This window comes from Callospermophilus lateralis, chromosome 4, assembly GCF_048772815.1.
Source record: "Callospermophilus lateralis isolate mCalLat2 chromosome 4, mCalLat2.hap1, whole genome shotgun sequence".
Lineage (NCBI taxonomy): Eukaryota > Metazoa > Chordata > Mammalia > Rodentia > Sciuridae > Callospermophilus > Callospermophilus lateralis.
In genome coordinates this window covers 79,893,071-79,911,703 of record NC_135308.1, presented here as the reverse complement: position 1 = coordinate 79,911,703, position 18,633 = coordinate 79,893,071, and the positions used below count along the sequence as shown (strand labels likewise).

Below are 18,633 nucleotides of genomic sequence, written 5' to 3'. Positions count from 1 at the left end.
GATACACGAAAAGAAAGTAGTAATCATAAAAGAGGCATGAATCACACAACTAACAAGATTAATCTAATAGGCAAAAGTAGAGTCCTTTACTAACAGAATACACTATCATCTCAACGAAATACATATTTTTTACAAACACAGACTATTGATAAGCCACAAACTCTCAGTGAATGTTAAAGATGGTTATTATAAAAATATTTGATTACCTGGTATAAATAGTATTTTTATTAAATAGCAATTCTGTAATAAAAATTGCTCTTTTTTTAAAAAAATATTTTTTAGTTGTCAATGGAACTTTATTTTATCTATTTATATGTGGTGCCAAGAATCAAACCCAGGGCCTCATACGTGCTAATCAAGCACTCTTGCACTGAGCCACAACTCTATCCCTAAAAATTTCTTTATAATAAATAAAAGATAAAATGTATCTTGAGGTCAATCCACAATTTAGAATTAAACAATCCTGAAGGTACCTCTTTAATATTGTTTAATTGTACATGGACGCAGTGCCTTTATTTTCTTGATTTACTTTTATGTGGTGCTGAGGATTGAACCCAGTGCCTCACATGTGGGAGGCAAGTGCTTTACCACTGAGCCACACCCCAGTCACCTGAAGGTACTTCTTAAACTGAGGTTTGAAGATTTCAGTCAAATCTGGAAAATTCATAACTATGGAAATATTTGGTAAAAAATGTTGAAAAGATGAATGGGTAGAATATTTTTTTCTCAATTTTTAAAACTCACTTTGTTTATTTTTTATTGGTGCATTATAATTACATATAATAGTGAGATTCAATATGCTGTACTAGTAGATGCATATAATTGAACATTTAAACCAAGAAGATGTAAATGAATGGCAAAGTAATCTTTAAAAAAGAAGGAAGAAGTTGGAGGGAGTAGAATAGTCTTAACTTGGCTTTGTTGTATACAGACAACTGTACTTAGTGCTCCATATGCAAATCATGTTTAATCCCGGAAAAAAAGGGTATTACTTTTGGAATATAAGAAAAATGAAGGATAAAAAAGATGAAGTGAGCTGGAATTGTGGCTCAGCGGTAGAGTGCTTGCTTAGCATGGGTGGGACCCAGGTTTGATTCTCAGCACCACATAAAAATAAAGGCATTGTGTTGTGCCCATCTACAAAAAAGATTCATTCTCTCTCTCTCTCTCTTAAAAAAAAAATGAAGTATTTTGCACAGGTTCCATAACTATAGAGTGGAAAAATTTGAAATGCTAGCACAAGCAATCTAATTCCCAAGCCTTGCAGTCTTAAATACTTTATAATCTGCACAGTCAGGTCTTGGTATCTGCAGGGAATTTGTTCTAGGACTCTTGATGGATTTCAAAATCAATGGATGTTCATGTCCCCTTTGTAAAAAGACATAATATTTTCATATCACCTACCTATATCCTTTCATATATTTAAATCACATCTAATTTACTTATAATAATCAAAACAATGTAAATGGTATGCAAATAATATTTATGATATATTTTTAGGGAATAATGACAACAAACGTTTTGTACATGATAAGTACAGATGTGATCTTTTTCCAAATATTTTTTATCCACATTAGGTTGAATTCACAGGTGGATACAGAGGGACAACCATAATCATGAAAGAAGAGACTAATGGAATAGAAAACTAAAGGTATAAGCCAAAAACCCAAAGAGTTTTAGGTAAAAATTAATAAACAGAAAGAAGCAAATAAAAAATATTGGAAACACAATAATAATCTATAAGAAAACATAAAATAAAAATATATAAATACAGTTTCTCACCAAAAGTACAAAATTCGGGCAAATTGCACATTTTTAGTGCTTGGATGCATACCATAGATGGCTTCTTTATGCCAGGCTCTGGTGTGTGGTAGATCAGTCTGACCAGGTTTCCTATATACTATTTCTATATTATGCCCAGTTGTCTATTTCTTTCTAATTAATTTTCTATCCTTTGTAATACTTAATAATTCTTTATGATAAATGCTTCTTGGTCAGATTTGTATGTGGTTTGTACCCCAACTCAAATCTAAACATTAATAGTTATTGAAATATTACTTGACCCAAAATTTCACTGAACCTATAAGGAAATAATAATATAAGATGTAAGTATAAGGAAACAATAATAACCAAATGAAAAGATTATGTGAAACAAGTACAGAAATATTATACTTAATGGTGAAATGTAAACATTAACAACTAAAGCTAGAATTAAGAGAAGCTTAGAGTTTTTGGCCAAAGCAATGAGAAGAGATAAAAATGCGTGAAAATGTGAATGCAAAGGACAAGATATTTATTTTTTCTCACAGACAATATTTACGATCAATGTAATTCATGAAGAAATAAGTAGTTTGTCAAATAGAAAAAGTAAGTTTAGGGCTGGGGATTGTGGCTCAAACGGTAACGCACTCGCCTGGCATGTGCAGGGCACTGGGTTCGATCCTTAGCACCACATAAAAATAAAATAAAGATGTTGTGTCCACTGAAAACTGAAAAAATAAATATTAAAAAAATTCTCTCTCTTCTCTCTCTCTCTTTAAAAAAAGTAAGTTTAGAAAAATTGCCAAAAATAATATTAATGTTTAACTATTCACTAGTAATGTCCATTTAGACTTTAACTTTTGAAACTGGACTTTTTCATAGTAGCAACAAACAGTAGAAGGAGGGCTGAGGATGTAACTTGCCTAGCATGTCGGGGACCTGGGTTTGAGCCCCAGTCCTGCAAAACAAATAATCAATAGAAAGGGCATGACACTAAGTCTAATATATTATATATTATTGAAGCATTTATTTAATTGTATTGAGGAACACGAAAAATATGAATAAATGTTGATATTTACCACGTTTTTTGATCAACAGAACTAATTTCTACACCTACTGTGTCCAAATCCTCGTGTCCAATTCAATGCAGTGAAAAAATCACAGTGGATTTCAGAAATGTCTGTAAAATTCGTGAATATTTTCATTAAATATATTCATTAAATAATAATTTTTTTCATTAAATAATAATCTTTTTTTTTGGTACTAAGGATTGAATGCAGGGGTGCTTTACCATTGAGCTACATTCCTAGTTCTTTATTTTTTTATTTTTTATTTTGTGAAAGGGTCTCTCAAATTTGCTGAGGCTGGCCTTGAACTTGTACTCCTCTTGCCTTGAGTCACTGGGATTACAGATGTGTGCTATTATGCCCCCTTGAATGGTTAAGGATTAAATAGAACCAGGACAGAAGCTTTTGTAAAAGGCCTAAGTGTGAGAAACATGCTTGATAAACACTGTGGGTTGAAAAGCTTGAGTGTGAAAGAAGGAGATTCAAATCTCATTAAGTTCTCTAAGACTCACTCTTAATTTTGGAAGTTCTGGGAAAATGATTCATGCTTTGTAGTCCCTTAGAATGTTCTTAGAAGCTTAATGAAATACATGGATTTTATGGTAGTTGTAAGTGAGGGTTTGTGTTTATGGCTTGTAAACAATAAAGCTACGTGTATGTACTAGCTATCAGCACTTGATTTTAGGGAGGATTGGCTTTCCTGGAGGTTCCTAAGGAAACTGTGAAACTTTTGATAGGAAAACATAAGCAGTCTATAGATTATGTTCTTTAAAGTTTCTACATATATCCAATTTTTTTGTTCAAATGAATTCTCAGTGGTGATCAACCATTCAGTTAATCACTAGATAACTAAGTTCCTTCTATCAATTTAGATTTTTCCTTCATGGTCTATGGATTAGGTTTTTAAATTTACTAGCCAATATGTAAACTTAATGAATTCAAATTATGTACATATTAGACAAGGCAAAAAACTGTAAATCCATGAAAGAGAATATGTCTTCATTTGCATGCTAGCAAATGCAAACTCATATTTCACACCATCAGCTGGAAAAGACTGCAGCCTATGGGAGTGATATAAAGTATGTGCATAGGGTTTATTTTGAGCTTGTTTGGAAATAACTGTATTTTCCATTAAAAACAGCACCTGTGGTCCTTTTCTATTTGACATAGGTTGCAGAATGCAAAAGAAAACAAGAAGTTTAGTGTCCAGAAACCAGGTGTTGGTAGAACTCAAGGAAAGAGATTATAAATCATAATCAGGATTTATTTATTAAACTCTAGACTTCATAAATTTTCTACTGGATATCCTCTCCATCCAAGTAATGGCAGAATTTGTTTTCAGAAACTTTCTCTGTGTCTTTATAACACTGATGAACTGGCAGTGATTAGGTCAAGAGAATAAAACATTTCTTTACCTGACACAATTCTCTATGTTTTGGTCATCTCCAGAGTTGGTTTGTTTCGGGAAAGTTAACACACTGATATAAAACTGTGATTATCCAGGTTCATATAGTGGACAAGTAAGAATTATTGTTATTTCCTGGGCAGTAATCAATCATTTTAGTACCTGGATTGCTTCTAGCCTCAGCATATTTTATTTGCTTAAGTTAGTAAATTTCTCCAGATTATTATTTCTTCACTTGAGGAGGAGAAAGAAGAGTGTCATTCTATTGATTCTTTTGAGGATAATGGTGGTTTTGTTATTTCATGTTGTAGAAACAATTATAGAAGGGCTGTGAGAATGAATATAAAAGATTTTGACTGTAAAAACCAAATCGAGGGATGCCATAAATTTTAAAATATGATGGCATTTACTGTAGTAAATTTCATACATGTGAAATACTGTTTTCTGCTGTTAATCTACTCCTGTGTAAGTTTGTCAGGAAGATGCAGCTCTATGGCACAGGGTCCCAAGATCCAAGTATCAAGTTTCATATGAAAACCTGGCAAACTGTGATCTCCTTTCTCTTATTATCTGCCAGGTACTCTCCTTCTGCAACCACATTGGGTTGGAATTCTAACAGGCTGTTGATGCACTGATTTCTTGGATTTCCCTTAGTACTAGCATCATCTGTCCTTCAAGTCGTTCATTTGTTCTACTTTGTGGAAGAAAGAAGCTGAAACAAGCCTTCTATCAGTTCTGTGGCAGGTGAGACTCTGGCTGAAATAATGGAAACCTTCATTCAGGTTCATTGATTGATGTCAGGACTATTGAGTGACTTCTAGCAGAAATCCAACAGATGAAGTCTGTAACATTATGCTTTCTACCACTTTTTCTGTAGTTTAGTATTTGATTAATTTCTAAAGACATGCCCCCAAAGTCTGGAACCTAAACTTATTAAATAAAAGGACACATGGTCATGTGTATCTTTTTAATAATACATGAGTATATGAAAAATATGACACAATGACATTAATATGACCTTAATCATTTTTTTTTCATGGAAATGACCTAATTATTCAAAACGTGGAAGAAAATTTCAGAAAATTAAGCCATGTGCATTTCACATGCCTACTCCATATTGACCTTCCTTTGAAGTATTTATGATTTTAATTTATACATTATGTAATACTGTCAGCTTATCTCAGGGATCACTGCTATTTACTATTGTACTTTGTATCACACATGTGTACCACTGTATGTTTATATTTCATTGTTTGAGCCACCAATTTTTTTTGGATGACAAAAAAAAACAACTCAGTTCTAAATGGAATATTGAGGTGGATATGATGAGTTCCGTCATGAACTCTAATTTCATGTTTAATATGAATTGTTAAATGGTATGATTATTGTAAGACATGCACATAATCTGATTCAAGAGTGAGAAAAATATTAGAGTAAATTTAGTATATATATATGAACCTTAAGTAGTACAGAAGAATATTAGATTTCATGCAAATAGGTAAAAGTCTTAGAAAAAGATCATTTTTATGACAGGAATGAATCTGATTTAATTGCTATCATATACTTCCATCTGCAGTAAGGAAAGTCATTTTTTCCAGTTGTTAAACTAAGAAAGACCTTTTTGGAATGATTTCTTTTCTTTTGGGTGTGTGATACTGAGGGTCGAACTCAGAGTCTCATGCATGCTAGGCAAGTGCTCTACCCCAGCAAGGAAGACCTTTTCAAAGTTGAGATAGGATTTTCAATATTTCCATTTTGTCCCAAACCACCAGGGACTTGATTTCCAAAAATCTCCTGTATCTTCCATTTTAAAAATGCTTTTTAAACTTAAAAAGAGTCTAAACTTTCCTTACTTAAGAAAATAATATAAAAGTAATACGGAAATCATCACACATATTCATCGAACCTTCCTGCATCCATTAAAATGACATCTATGAAACTTGTATTTGAATTACAGGAAATTTATCATATACCTGTTCTATTACCATATGTAAAATGTGGAAACGAGAGAAAGTATATTGATATTACCATTGAGGGCAGATTCTTAGTCTCTTTTGCTGGTTTCCCCTAAAAAGTATAAAGGCCAACCAAAGGCTCAGTTTTCACTAGTAATCTCATACAGTCTCCTTACTGAGAATGTAACTATGCACTTCCTTAGAGATGAATGAAGCTGACTGATCAAATCTGTACCCCTATTTGTCTATTTATCTCACATTGGAAAAAGTACTTTTTCTCCCTAAAATGTAAAACGTATGTTTAAAAGTCATACTACCAGAAACTAGAGAAAAAAAGGGAGTTTCAGTACTACTTTTTATCTGAATTTCTGCTAACCTATTGTGATGGTGACCAAGAAACTTATTTAGTTTTATTTGAAAGAAAAACATTAAAGATTTATATGCAGGGGAGGATTATGATTACAAATAATGATGTAAGTAGAGAGATACATAGAATTTTGTTTGGTTAAATCCTTTTGGATGACTTGGTGTAGTCAGTATATAAGACTTGCCACAAATGAAAAAAACGAACATGAAGTGCCCTAACTTCTAAGCACACCTAAATACATTATTGATAGAGAAATGCTTGAAGATGCTGCCCCTCACTGAGGACCTGACTTGTTTTGCTTTATGGATGAAATGTGGGGAAATTATCCTGGGTATCATCTTCACCTTATCTGGAAAAAGCCTGTCTTCCCTAGAAGCTATTGTGCAGGTGGAAACCTAAACCTAAATTAAAGATTTATATGTAGGGAATAATGGTTACAAATAACCAGAGTGAAAGGTGCAGTGTGGGGGCCTCAGGAAGGCCTGCTCTGGGGTGAGCGCAGCCCTCACTGGTACGGGATGGATCTCTGTCTCTTTTCTAAAAGGAAATGAAGCTCTGTACCAGTGCCCCCACCACACAGCCCCACCCCCAGCACTGTTTGCTTTGCTCTTTGTCTCCTTTCCTACCTCCTCTTGTTACATGAGATGAGCCAAGCCAGGGAAACTTCCTGCCTCCACAAGGATGGTATGCTTGTGCTTCTATTCTTAAGAGTTTTCTCTAAAAATGTTCTAATGTTGGCTAATTTATTTTCTCTCTCTCTCTCTCTCTTACATGGAGATTATTTGTGGATTTTTTTCCCAAGTGATCTTGGTTTCATTTCTTAATGTTCAGAGGTTAGGGTCTGCCCTTCCCAGTATATACCTCATGTCTTTCTCTGCCATCTCTGAAACATGTTTTTCTGCTGTCTTTGGTAATAGTTTCTGCGTATGTTTCATTTGTTCCTTGATTATTCCTTAGTAAGGAAAGAATGATTATTTCATGTTCCTCATTAAACATCTTCACCAGGCAGTGTACCATTCTTCATAAACCTGGGTACCTGTAGTGAATGTCATGGAGCAGGTGTTGGTAGAAGGAGAGGGGAGGAGAATAAAAATCTGAAGGTCTCTGGTTCTGATGAAGGAATGGTCCCTACCAGGAAAGAGGTAGGCAAAGAATGAGGATTCTTGGTCTATGGATTAACTCATTCACTGCTTCAGGGGACCACAAAGATTTCTACTGCTTTTCAGATGAACAGATTTAATAGCTCCAAGTTTACTGAATGTTCACATTTATACTGCCCCATTATCCTGGAAAATATTTTTAAGCAATGTCTGAACAACTGTCGTAGAACTAGACATGAGTCACATGCATAAAAATACTGAGCACCTGAAAAATTGAAGTGAAAAACAAAGGGAATTTGGAACCAAATATGTGTGTATTTATGTGTGAATTGTGTGTGTATATGCATGTCCTTGTAGAAAGTAAAATGATTAAGAAGTATTATTCTCAGTACTGAATATTTGAGGAGTAATAATGATATCCACAAAACTCTGGTAGTTTGTAGGAAGAGTTTTGGACAATATGTGCTTAGGTCCCTGAACAGGCCAAACTTTGAAGTATTTAAAGAAGCTTGGTGCTGAGGAAGTCATAGTGAAGTTCCACACATGGTTAGCTTCTTGTTATTTTTTATATATCTTAGAATTTTGTAATGTTGCTTGTCCAGAACTCAGGTAGTTAGATTAAAGTAGGTAGAGTTATACAAAAGAGCAAAACAGTGCTAATAAATGTTTATCCTATCTCCATGTTAACACACTGAGGTTCTAGCATTTCCTTTATCCTCATTACAGAAGACTACTGTCTATCTTGTTTGAGGCACAGTATCTGGATGAAGCTCAGCTGGTCTGTCTTGGAAAACACAATATTTTCATGAAGAAAACTATGAACCTGGTTATTGACAAATCTGGATGCTTGCTTGTTTGTTGGTTCATATGAGAAATTTTAGAAGTGGCAATGCTGTGAATATTCCAGAATAAGATAAGCATAGTCTTTTAAATGAATGTCGAATTTTTAGCTGTGTATTTGAAGCTGGGTTATTCATTCTCTTACAGGCAATGGATGGTATTGTACATAGAATATTGGAAATCATTTTAACTGTGGAATTTACAATTGGAGTTTTAGGAAATGGATTCATAACAGTAGTGAACTGCGTGGACTGGGTCAAGAGAAGAAAGATCTCTTCAGTTGATCAAATTCTCACTGCTTTGGCACTCTCTCGAATTGGCCAGCTCCTTTTCCCATTCATATATGCATTCATCTATGCACTGCATCCAGATGTATTTATGTCTAGAAAAATGTTAAAAATAATAATTGTTACTGGGGCAATGGTCAACCATTCCAGCATCTGGCTTGCTGCAGGTCTCAGCATCTTTTATTTTCTCAAGATAGCCAATTTTTCTAACTCTCTTTTTCTTTACCTAAAGTGGAGAGTTAAAAAGGTGGTGTCAGTGACCCTGCTGATGTCTCTAAACTTCTTGATTTTGAATATTGTATTGTTGAACACTCAACTTGATGTCTGGATTGCTGCATATAAAGGAAACCTGACTTTCAGTTCCAATTTGGATAAGTTTGCACAGTTTTCCCATACTTTTTCATTCATCAACGTTATGTTCATGGTGATACCCTTCACTCTGTCCCTGATGACTGCTCTCCTGCTCATCTTCTCTCTGTGGAGGCACCTGAAGAGGATGCACCACAGTGCCAAAGGGTCCAGGGACGCCAGCACCGTGGCCCACGTGAAAGCCTTGCAATTGGTGATCACCTTTCTGCTACTGTATGTCATTTTTTTTCTGTCGCTTCTTGTTGAAATTTGTAACCCTGTGTTTCTTGATAAATATATTATTATTTTAATTGTCTGGTCTATTGGAGTGACTTTTCCTTCAGGCCATTCATTTATCCTGATTCTGGGAAATAATAAGCTGAAACGGCCTCTCTTTCCGTGTTGTGGTAGCTGAGGTGCATGTGCAAAGATGTGGACCCATTGGTCCCTGAAACTTTTTAGGAATTATCTCTTTTTTTTTTTTTTTGAAAGTAATTTTCTTACTTTGCCGTAGATTAACATCTTTTTAAAATATGTTTTTTAGTTGTAGATGAACACACAGTATCTTTATTTATTTTTATGTGGTGATGATTATCAAACCTAGTGCCTCACACATACAAGGCAGGTGTTTTACCACCGAGCTACAGACCCAGCCCCAGGGATTATCTTTTACAGTCTAAAAGAAAATCAAATCACAAGAAAGTCTTGTATTTATGAATTTTTATTTTCCAAATATTTTTATTGTATGTAACTGCATTTTACAAAACATGTAGCAATAGTTAAATAAAAACAAACATAATACTTAAAAAAACCAAACATAATAGTTAAAAAACAAGCATAATATAGACACAAGTATGTATATTACTATATTCATACTAAGAAGTATGTGAATATGGACCACTTAAATATGAGTGCTCTCTTTTTTTTTTTTTTGGTTGGAGGTGCTGAGGATTGAACCCAGGGGTGCTTTACTACTGAGCTACATCCCAAGATATTTTTAATTTTTAAATTTTGAGACAGGGTCTCACTAAGTTGCTTAGGTCCTCCCTAATTTGCTGAGGCTAGCCTTGTTGATCTTACTATTGCCCTGTCTCAGCCTCCCAGGTCACTGGAATTATAATCATGCATCACCACACTCCACTAAATACTCTTTTTGTAACATGATTTTTGCAACAATCTTTGTCCATTTGGAGATTTAAAAATGATCAATGTATAATATATGAGACATATGTGTTTATGTGTATATCTAAGACATAGTAAAAATAAAGTTGTATAGTTATATACAAATAAAAATAATTTCCTAATGTAGAATATGTGCCTAAAATTTCAGGTAAGAAATGAAGAATAACATAATATATAGATTAGAAAGCCGTTTATATTGACTCTGAACCCAATGACCCAAATTCAGTAATACCTATGACACGGTTATACAAATTTCTTGAATATTTATTGTACATGTTGATTTTTTTTGTGTGTGTGTGTGTGATGCCATGGATTAAAGCCAGGGCCTCATACATTCTAAGGCAGGCACTCTACCTCTGAGCCAGGATTCCAGTGCTGGGCTTGGAAATCAGTTGCACTAAATACAATGTTTCAAATATAAGATCCAATTTAGAAAAGTACTTGAAATTCCTCAAAATCATAAGGCAAATTTATTTCAATTACCCTATCTATATTGTGAGTTTCAGAATCAAGAATTCTTGGAACATATGTAATATTATTAGAGATATATAATTTGCTTTTGGAATGTATTGTGATTTTCTGGGTAACTTACAGGTACGTATCACAATTCATTTAAATTGAATACCACACTGGGAAATTAGTGTTTTTCTTGTACTTTAGTTCATCACATACTTCTAATTTACTAGGGTAGAATACATCCAAGTTGTCATAGTACAGGACTTTAGAGTCAGCTCTAAGTGGTCTACTCATAATTAACATGTACTTATATATATGTATTATTAGTGTTGATTGTGTGGCAGAAAAAAACCAGCTGCTTTACTAAGGTATCATATGTAGTTTGTATTATAAGTTTATTCTCTTAATTTTTGCAGATGAAAATTATATCATCTGCATAAAATTTATTTGTAATCATTATTTTACTTCTTCTAATTATTCATAAATTATTTTTGGTGGTTAGTTACATAAAGAAATGGCTGGAATATTTCAAAGGTTAGATGTATCTAAAATTACATAAATTTAGTAAAATAGGTGAAGATTTTTACAATGAATTACATTTAAGAGAGGAGATTGAGAGGGAAACATGTGCCTGTGTTCATTGCTGTTATTATTATTATTATTTTGGTATCAGGGATTGAATTCAGGGAGATTCAACTACTGAACCACATCCTCAGCCCTATTTTATTTAGAGACAGAGTCTCACTGAGTTGCTTAGTGCCTTGCTGTTGCTGAGACTGGCTTTGAACTTGTGATCCTCCTGCCTCCCAGCCTCCCAAGACACTGGGATTACCACCACTCCTGGCTTCCTATTAAATTTTCAATAAGATAAAAGTCTATAAATTTTTAAAAAAATTTTTATTGTTGGTTGTTCAAAATATTACATAGTTCTTGATATATCATATTTCACACTTTGATTCAAGTGGGTTATGAACTCCCATTTTTACCCCGTATACAGATTGCAGACTCACATCAGTTACACATCCATTGATTTACATATTGCCATACTAGTGTCTGTTGTATTCTGCTGCCTTTCCTATCCTCTACTATACCCCCTCCCCTCCCCTCCCCTCCTCTCTTCTCTCTCTACCCCCTCTACTGTAATTCATTTCTCCCCCTTGTATTATTTTTCCCTTTCCCCTCACTTCCTCTTGTATGTAATTTTGTATACCCCTGAGGGTCTCCTTCCATTTCCATGCAATTTCCCTTCTCTCTCCCTTTCCCTTCCACCTCTCATCCCTGTTTAATGTTAATCTTCTTCTCATGCTCTTCGTCCCTACTCTGTTCTTAGTTACTCTCCTTATATCAAAGAAGACATTTGGCATTTGTTTTTTAGGGATTAGCTAGCTTCACTTAGCATAATCTGCTCTAATGTCATCCATTTCCCTCCAAATTCTATGATTTTTGTCATTTTTTAATGCAGAGTAATACTCCATTGTGTATAAATGCCACATTTTTTTTTTTTTTATCCATTCGTCTATTGAAGGGCATCTAGGTTGGTTCCACAGTCTTGCTATTGCGAATTGTGCTGCTATGAACATGGATGTAGCAGTGTCCCGGTAGCATGCTCTTTTTAGGTCTTTAGGGAATAGACCGAGAAGGGGAATAGCGGGGTCAAATGGTGGTTCCATTCCCAGCTTTCCAAGAAATCTCCATACTGCTTTCCAAATTGGCTGCACCAACATTTGGAAAAGTCTATAAATTTTTAAACATGAAGAATTCTTTGTGATTTAGTTTCTTGACAAATCCCTTTGAACTGCTGGTTTGAATTTGGTATGTAGATTTTCCTGTTCTTCTATATATTTCATTTAATTATTTATTCATTGAGCAAATATATGCAGCACAAATTTTCTATTTGTCATTTTGAAATGTCTGACAAACTTTTTATTTGTAAAATAAGAAGCAGATATGTATAATAGGTAGCCACTAAAAAGTGAATATTATGTATGTGTCAGGGAATCCATATATTTTATACCTTTTTAGTATTACACATAGATGTGTAATACTATTTTTTCATGTGAGGAGATGTAGGTTCTGAATGATAAAAGAGTTATCTGGTGTTACCTGAGAATTCCAGCTGAGAGTTACAGTAATAACGTGGCATAGGGAGGATCTCCCCCATGTTCAGATTAAATGTCAACTGGAAAGAGGTTGCTTATAGCCACATCCAGAATACAGTGGAAAAAGACATAAAAGAATGTATAATTTTGTTTCTTACATTTAATGCTGTTATTTTTCTATGACATTAAGAATTTGGTCAACATGCACATGACAAGGTACAGGTATCTTTGTTTGTTGACTTGGAAACCAGCTGCTTTACTAATGTAGCACATGAGCTTGTATTATAATCTTATTCTCTTAACTTTTGAAGGTGAAAATAATATTATCTGCATAAAAGTTATTTGTAATCATTATTTTACTTCTGCTAATTATTCATAGATTATTTTTGGTGGTTAGTTACATAAAGAAATGGCTGGAATATTCCAAAGGTTAAAAAATTGTGGTGAAATTTAGCATCTTTGTTTGCAAATAGAGTTTCATGGTAAGTGTAACAATAAGCATAGCACTGTGTTCAGTTTTAAGAGTTGTACAAGTTTTCTGAAGAGAGAATCATTCTCTTCCTACCTTTTCTGATAATACCTGTGTTAAAAGTATCAATTGTAAAAAAAAAAATAAAAATAAATAAATAAAAAAGAAGTATTAATTGTATTTTATGTATGAGAATCAATATGTATTTCTCTCTCACCAATTAAAGGCATGTTAATAATGGTATGTCTTCTAGTGTGTGCATTCTATAGTCAGTGAAATGCCTCATATATATTCACTTGTGTATTTTGTAAGAAATTTGCAATCCTCAGAGGTAAAGAGAAATTCAGAAGGAATCTACAAAGTAATGATAGGCAAAATAATGAAATTGAATTACATGAGAAAGTTTTTAAAAAGTATGCCAGAAGATAATTGATTCACATCATCGAAGTGCTAATAAATGTAACTACAACCCTAAATTCTTTTTTTAATATTTATTTTTTAGTTGTAGTTGGACACAATACCTTTATTTTATTTATGTGGTGCTGAGGATCGAACCCAGGGCCTTGCATGTGCTAGGGGAGCACTCTACTGCTGAACCACCACCCCAGCCCCCTAAATTCTTGACTAAAAGTACATCTATAAAGATTAAATTAGTTAATATCATTTAATACAAAAATACCTGGAGAAATTTCCAATACCCATACCCTAACTATAAATGCTTCCTATGGACCTACTTCAGAAAGACTGTGTAATGAACTGAACTGTTTGTCCTGAAAATCTAAATGTTGGATCTCTAACCCCCAACTTGACTATATTTGATGATAGGACAACCATGGATGTCATTAGGTTAAGGGAGGTCATATGCAGAGTTCCTAATTCAGTAGGACTGATGTTTTTTATGAGAAGAGGAGAAATGCTGGGCATCAGAGAAGGCTGTGTGCACTCATGGAGGACAGGTTTCCAAGAAGGTGGCCTGTCGACCAGCGGTGAGAGTGGGCTTACCAGAATCCAGCACTGTTGGCCCCTTGATCTGAATTTCCAGCCTCCAGACCTGTGAGGAAATAAATCTCTGTTGTTTAAGCTACATGGTGTTTGATATTTTGTCATGGAAACCTGGGCATACTAATATATATATGGGAAGGGTACAGAGAACAATGCTCAGAAAATGAAATGCTAGGGCTGGGGATGTGGCTCAAGTGGTAGCGCGCTTGCCTGGCATGCATGGGACGCTGTTCAATCCTCAGCACCACATATTAATATTATTATTAATTAGCTGTGAATGTTCTTGTTCTAGCCTCTAAACTTTAGATTTTTTGTTAGAAGAGTGAGAGATAAAATTTCATCTAATTAAATCACCAAGTTTTAACTCATTCATTTAACTTTGTAATACCACACTGTATTCTGTACTGACATACCAAACAAATAAAAGCTGGTAAAAAAATACTAATAGCAAATGAAAAAAATCATAAGATTAAAATGTGTTAATATTGAAAGATAGATGTTTAAACTAATAAAAGATAAGAATCATAAATAAGAAAATAATTAGGGTCATAATCAGTATAAAAATAAGTACCAACATAAGTCCAAGGATTTTTAAAAGTGGAGAAAATACTGAACTATGTACAATAAAAATTTTAAATATTCACAAGCTGATAAGTCAAGCAGTTATGAGGAAAAGATTAACATTTAACAGAGACGAGTGGGGTGGGAGAGAGGGAGAGAGAAGGGAAACTGTATGGAAATGGAAGGAGACCCTCATTGTTACATAAAACTACATATAAGAATTTGTGAGGGGAAAGGGAAAAAAAAAGGGAGAGAATTAAACCACAGCAGATGGGGTAGAGAGGGAAGATGAGAGGGAAGGGGAGTGGGGATAGTAGGGGTTAGGAAAGGTAGCAGAATACAACAGTCATTAATATGGTATTATGTAAAAATGTGGATGTGTAACCGATGTGATTCTGCAACTTGTATTTGGGGTAAAAATGGGAGCTGATAACCCATTTGAATCAAATGTATGGAAGATGATATGCCATGAGCTTTGTAATGTTTTGAACAACCAATAAAAAAAATACTTAAAAAAATATTTAAAAAATGTGGATAATACAGCTAATAAGTCTAATTTAATAGATAAATGTAAAGTCTTTTACTAGCAGAAAATACACAATCATTTAAAAAAAAACTGGTAACGTATGCAAACATAGATTATGTCCCCTTAATTTTCTTTTTTTAAATAGCTTTTTAAAAATTGATTTAAAAAAATAAATGACAGCAGAATTCATTACAATTCTTATTACACATATACAGCGCAATTTTTTAATATCTCTGGTTGTATATAAAGTATGTTGACACCAATTCGTGTTTTCATACATGTACTTTGGCTAATGATGTCCATCACATTCCACCATCCTTGCTAACCCCCTGCCTCCTCCTTTCCCCTCCCACCCCTCTGCCCTATCTAGAGTTCGTTTATTCCTCCCATGCTCCCCCTCCCTGCCCCACTATGAGTCAGTCTCCTTATATCAGAGAAAACATTCGGCATTTTTTTGTTTTGGATTGGCTAACATCACTTAGCATTATCTTCTCCAGTGTCATCCAATTACCTGCAAATGGCATGATTTTTTTCTCTTTTAATGCTGAGTAATATTCCATTGTGTATATATGCCACATTTTTTTTTTATCCATTCATCCACTGAAGGGCATCTAGGTTGGTTCCACAGTTTAGCTATTGTGAATTGTGCTGTTATAAACATTGATGGGGCTGTGTCCCTGTAGTATGTTGTTTTTAAATCCTTTGGGTATAGTCTGAGGAGAGGGATAGCTGGGTCAAATGGTGGTTCCATTCCCAGATTTCCAAGGAATCTCCAAACTGCTTTCCAAACTGGCTGCACCAATTTGCAGTCCCACCAGCAATGTATGAGTGTACCATTTCCCCCACATCCTCTCCAACACTTACTGTTGTTTGTCTTTATAATAGCTGCCATTCTGACTGGAGTGAGATGGTATCTTAGAGTATTTTTATGTGCATTTCTCTGATTGCTAGAGATGATGAGCATTTTTTCATATATTTATTGATTGATTGTATATCCTCTTCTGAGAAGTGTCTGTTCTGGTCCTTGGCCCATTTGTTGACTGGGTTATTTATTTATTTATTTATTTATTTATTGTGCTTAGCTTTTTGAGTTCTTTATACACCCTAGAGATTAGTGCTCTATCTGATGTGTGAGGGGTAAAGATTTGCTCCCAGGATTGTAGGCTCTCTGTTCACATCACAGATTGTTTCTTTTGCTGAGAAAAAACTTTTTAGTTTGAATCCATCCCATTTATTGATTCTTGGTTTTAATTCTCGCGCCATAGGAGTCTTATTAAGAAAGTTGGTGTCCCCTTAATTTTCAACTATTGCCTTCAGTAAACTAATGAACACAAATTAAAACACACGAGTCTTGCCAGGTTCTGAGACAGTGAAAGGGTTTCCTTCAGCATTTAAACATATTTGTATAACCAGTTATATAAATCTAAACATAAAACCAGTCTTTAATAGGTTTGAGATGTCAATCACCATCTCTGTGAGAAACTGAACATGAAATCCAACCATATTTTTAGAAAGGTAAAACAGCGATGCCATTTACTGATCTGTTGTTCCTATCAAAACTGAAAAAAAAACAAAACACCCAAACGATTATATTCATTTATCTATAGGCCGATTTTACTTAAGTCGGAATTGTCCAACAAAAATATTCTGCCAACCATTCATGATTTGAATTCTGATATGATGTCAATATTTTATGGTGCACATAAAAAGTCAAAAGAAGACTCTCTTTTATATACATAAAACAAAAGGCAGTGGCCATTATTTATTAGTAGCTTCTGTTTGATGATGTAAGATATTAAGTCTGTCCTTTTTTTCTTTCTCAATACCAGCAAAGATCATTTTTGTTCAGGGGTGGACTTTGTGGGATTCTCTAAATAATCCATCAATGTCTCCTCTCTTTAGGGGATGGCTTTGTGTGCACTGGTGTCAGTGTAAGAGAATCCAACAGCCTGAACTGTCTTCTGCCCAAACAGCCCAAAGAGATTTGATCCTTTCTTGTGTTTTTGCCTCTCCTTTCCACAGTGTGTCTTTAAGCATGCTTAAGAATAAAACTACCTTTCTCAATCTCACCTATTTTTAATTCTGCTGCATTTTCTGCACCTGATATTCACAACAGTCTTTTATGGCTAGTGCAATAAAAGTTCCCGCTCTGAAGCCAGCCATCCAGCTGTCTCCAAACATGGACTTTTATTGAGCCGCCAATTCTTAATATATGTCATAGTGATTATTACACAGAACATATTTTCTTACCACCATGATTCAGTAATACTTTAATGAAATGATGATAGTAATCATAACATTCTACATATTTGGATGGAAAAATTGTACTGTAATTCAATGAATTAAAAATAAAACAGCACAGTAGTATCAGTGTCAAATTTACAACTGTATAGTAATGTTAGCACTTCCTAAATTGAACTTTGGAAATTTCAACAAAATTTGAAAATTCACATCCAGGATAGCATTTTGTATGAAAGGAATGTTGAAAAGATGAACGGGTAGACTATTTAACTCAAGAAGATAGAAATGGGGCTGGGGCTGGGGCTATAGCTCAGTGGCAGAGCACTTGCCTAGCATGTGTGAGGCACTGGGTTTGATCTTCAGCACCACATAAAAAAATAAATAAAATAAATGCATACTGTCCATTTACAACCATATATATATATATATATATATATATATATATATATATATATACACACACACACACACACACACACACACACACACACACATATATATATATAAAGAAGATAGAAATGAATGACGAAAAAATCTCAGAAAAAGTACAAGGAGCCAGGTGCGAAGACATAGACCTATAATTCCAGTGGCTCGGGAGGCTGAGGCAGGAGGATCGCCAGTTCAAAGGCAGCCTCAGCAATATAGTGAGGCCCTAAGCAATTTAGCAATTTAATCTCAAAAAATAAAATGGGTTGGGGGTTGGGGATGTGGTTCAGTGGTTAAGCGCCCCTGGGTTCAATCCCTGGTACCAAAACCAACAACAACCAAAACAAAAAACCAAAACCACAAACAAGGAAAATAGGAATAAGTAAAATAATGTTTAAATAATTCTGAACAGAAAACCATCCTCGATGTTCCACCTGTATTATCAGGTTGAAGTCTGATAACAGTGATGACACTTTGGTACATGAAGAAACTGGATGATAAAAGAGGCTAAAAACCTTGCCAAGTTCCCATTTTATATGAT

The 18,633-nt window shown here is 34.3% G+C and overlaps 1 protein-coding gene and 1 pseudogene across 1 annotated transcript; both read left to right on the top strand.

Moving 5' to 3' along the window:
* Positions 1-3,845: 3,845 nt before the first annotated feature.
* Positions 3,846-4,868, top strand: LOC143398385 (putative taste receptor type 2 member 33; annotated as a pseudogene).
* A 3,777-nt stretch (positions 4,869-8,645) lies between these two features.
* On the top strand, positions 8,646-9,545 carry LOC143398383 (taste receptor type 2 member 140-like). Its single transcript, XM_076855339.1, has one exon. It carries the CDS (start codon positions 8,646-8,648, stop codon positions 9,543-9,545), a length of 900 nt encoding a protein of 299 aa, XP_076711454.1.
* The last annotated feature ends 9,088 nt before the right edge of the window (positions 9,546-18,633 follow it).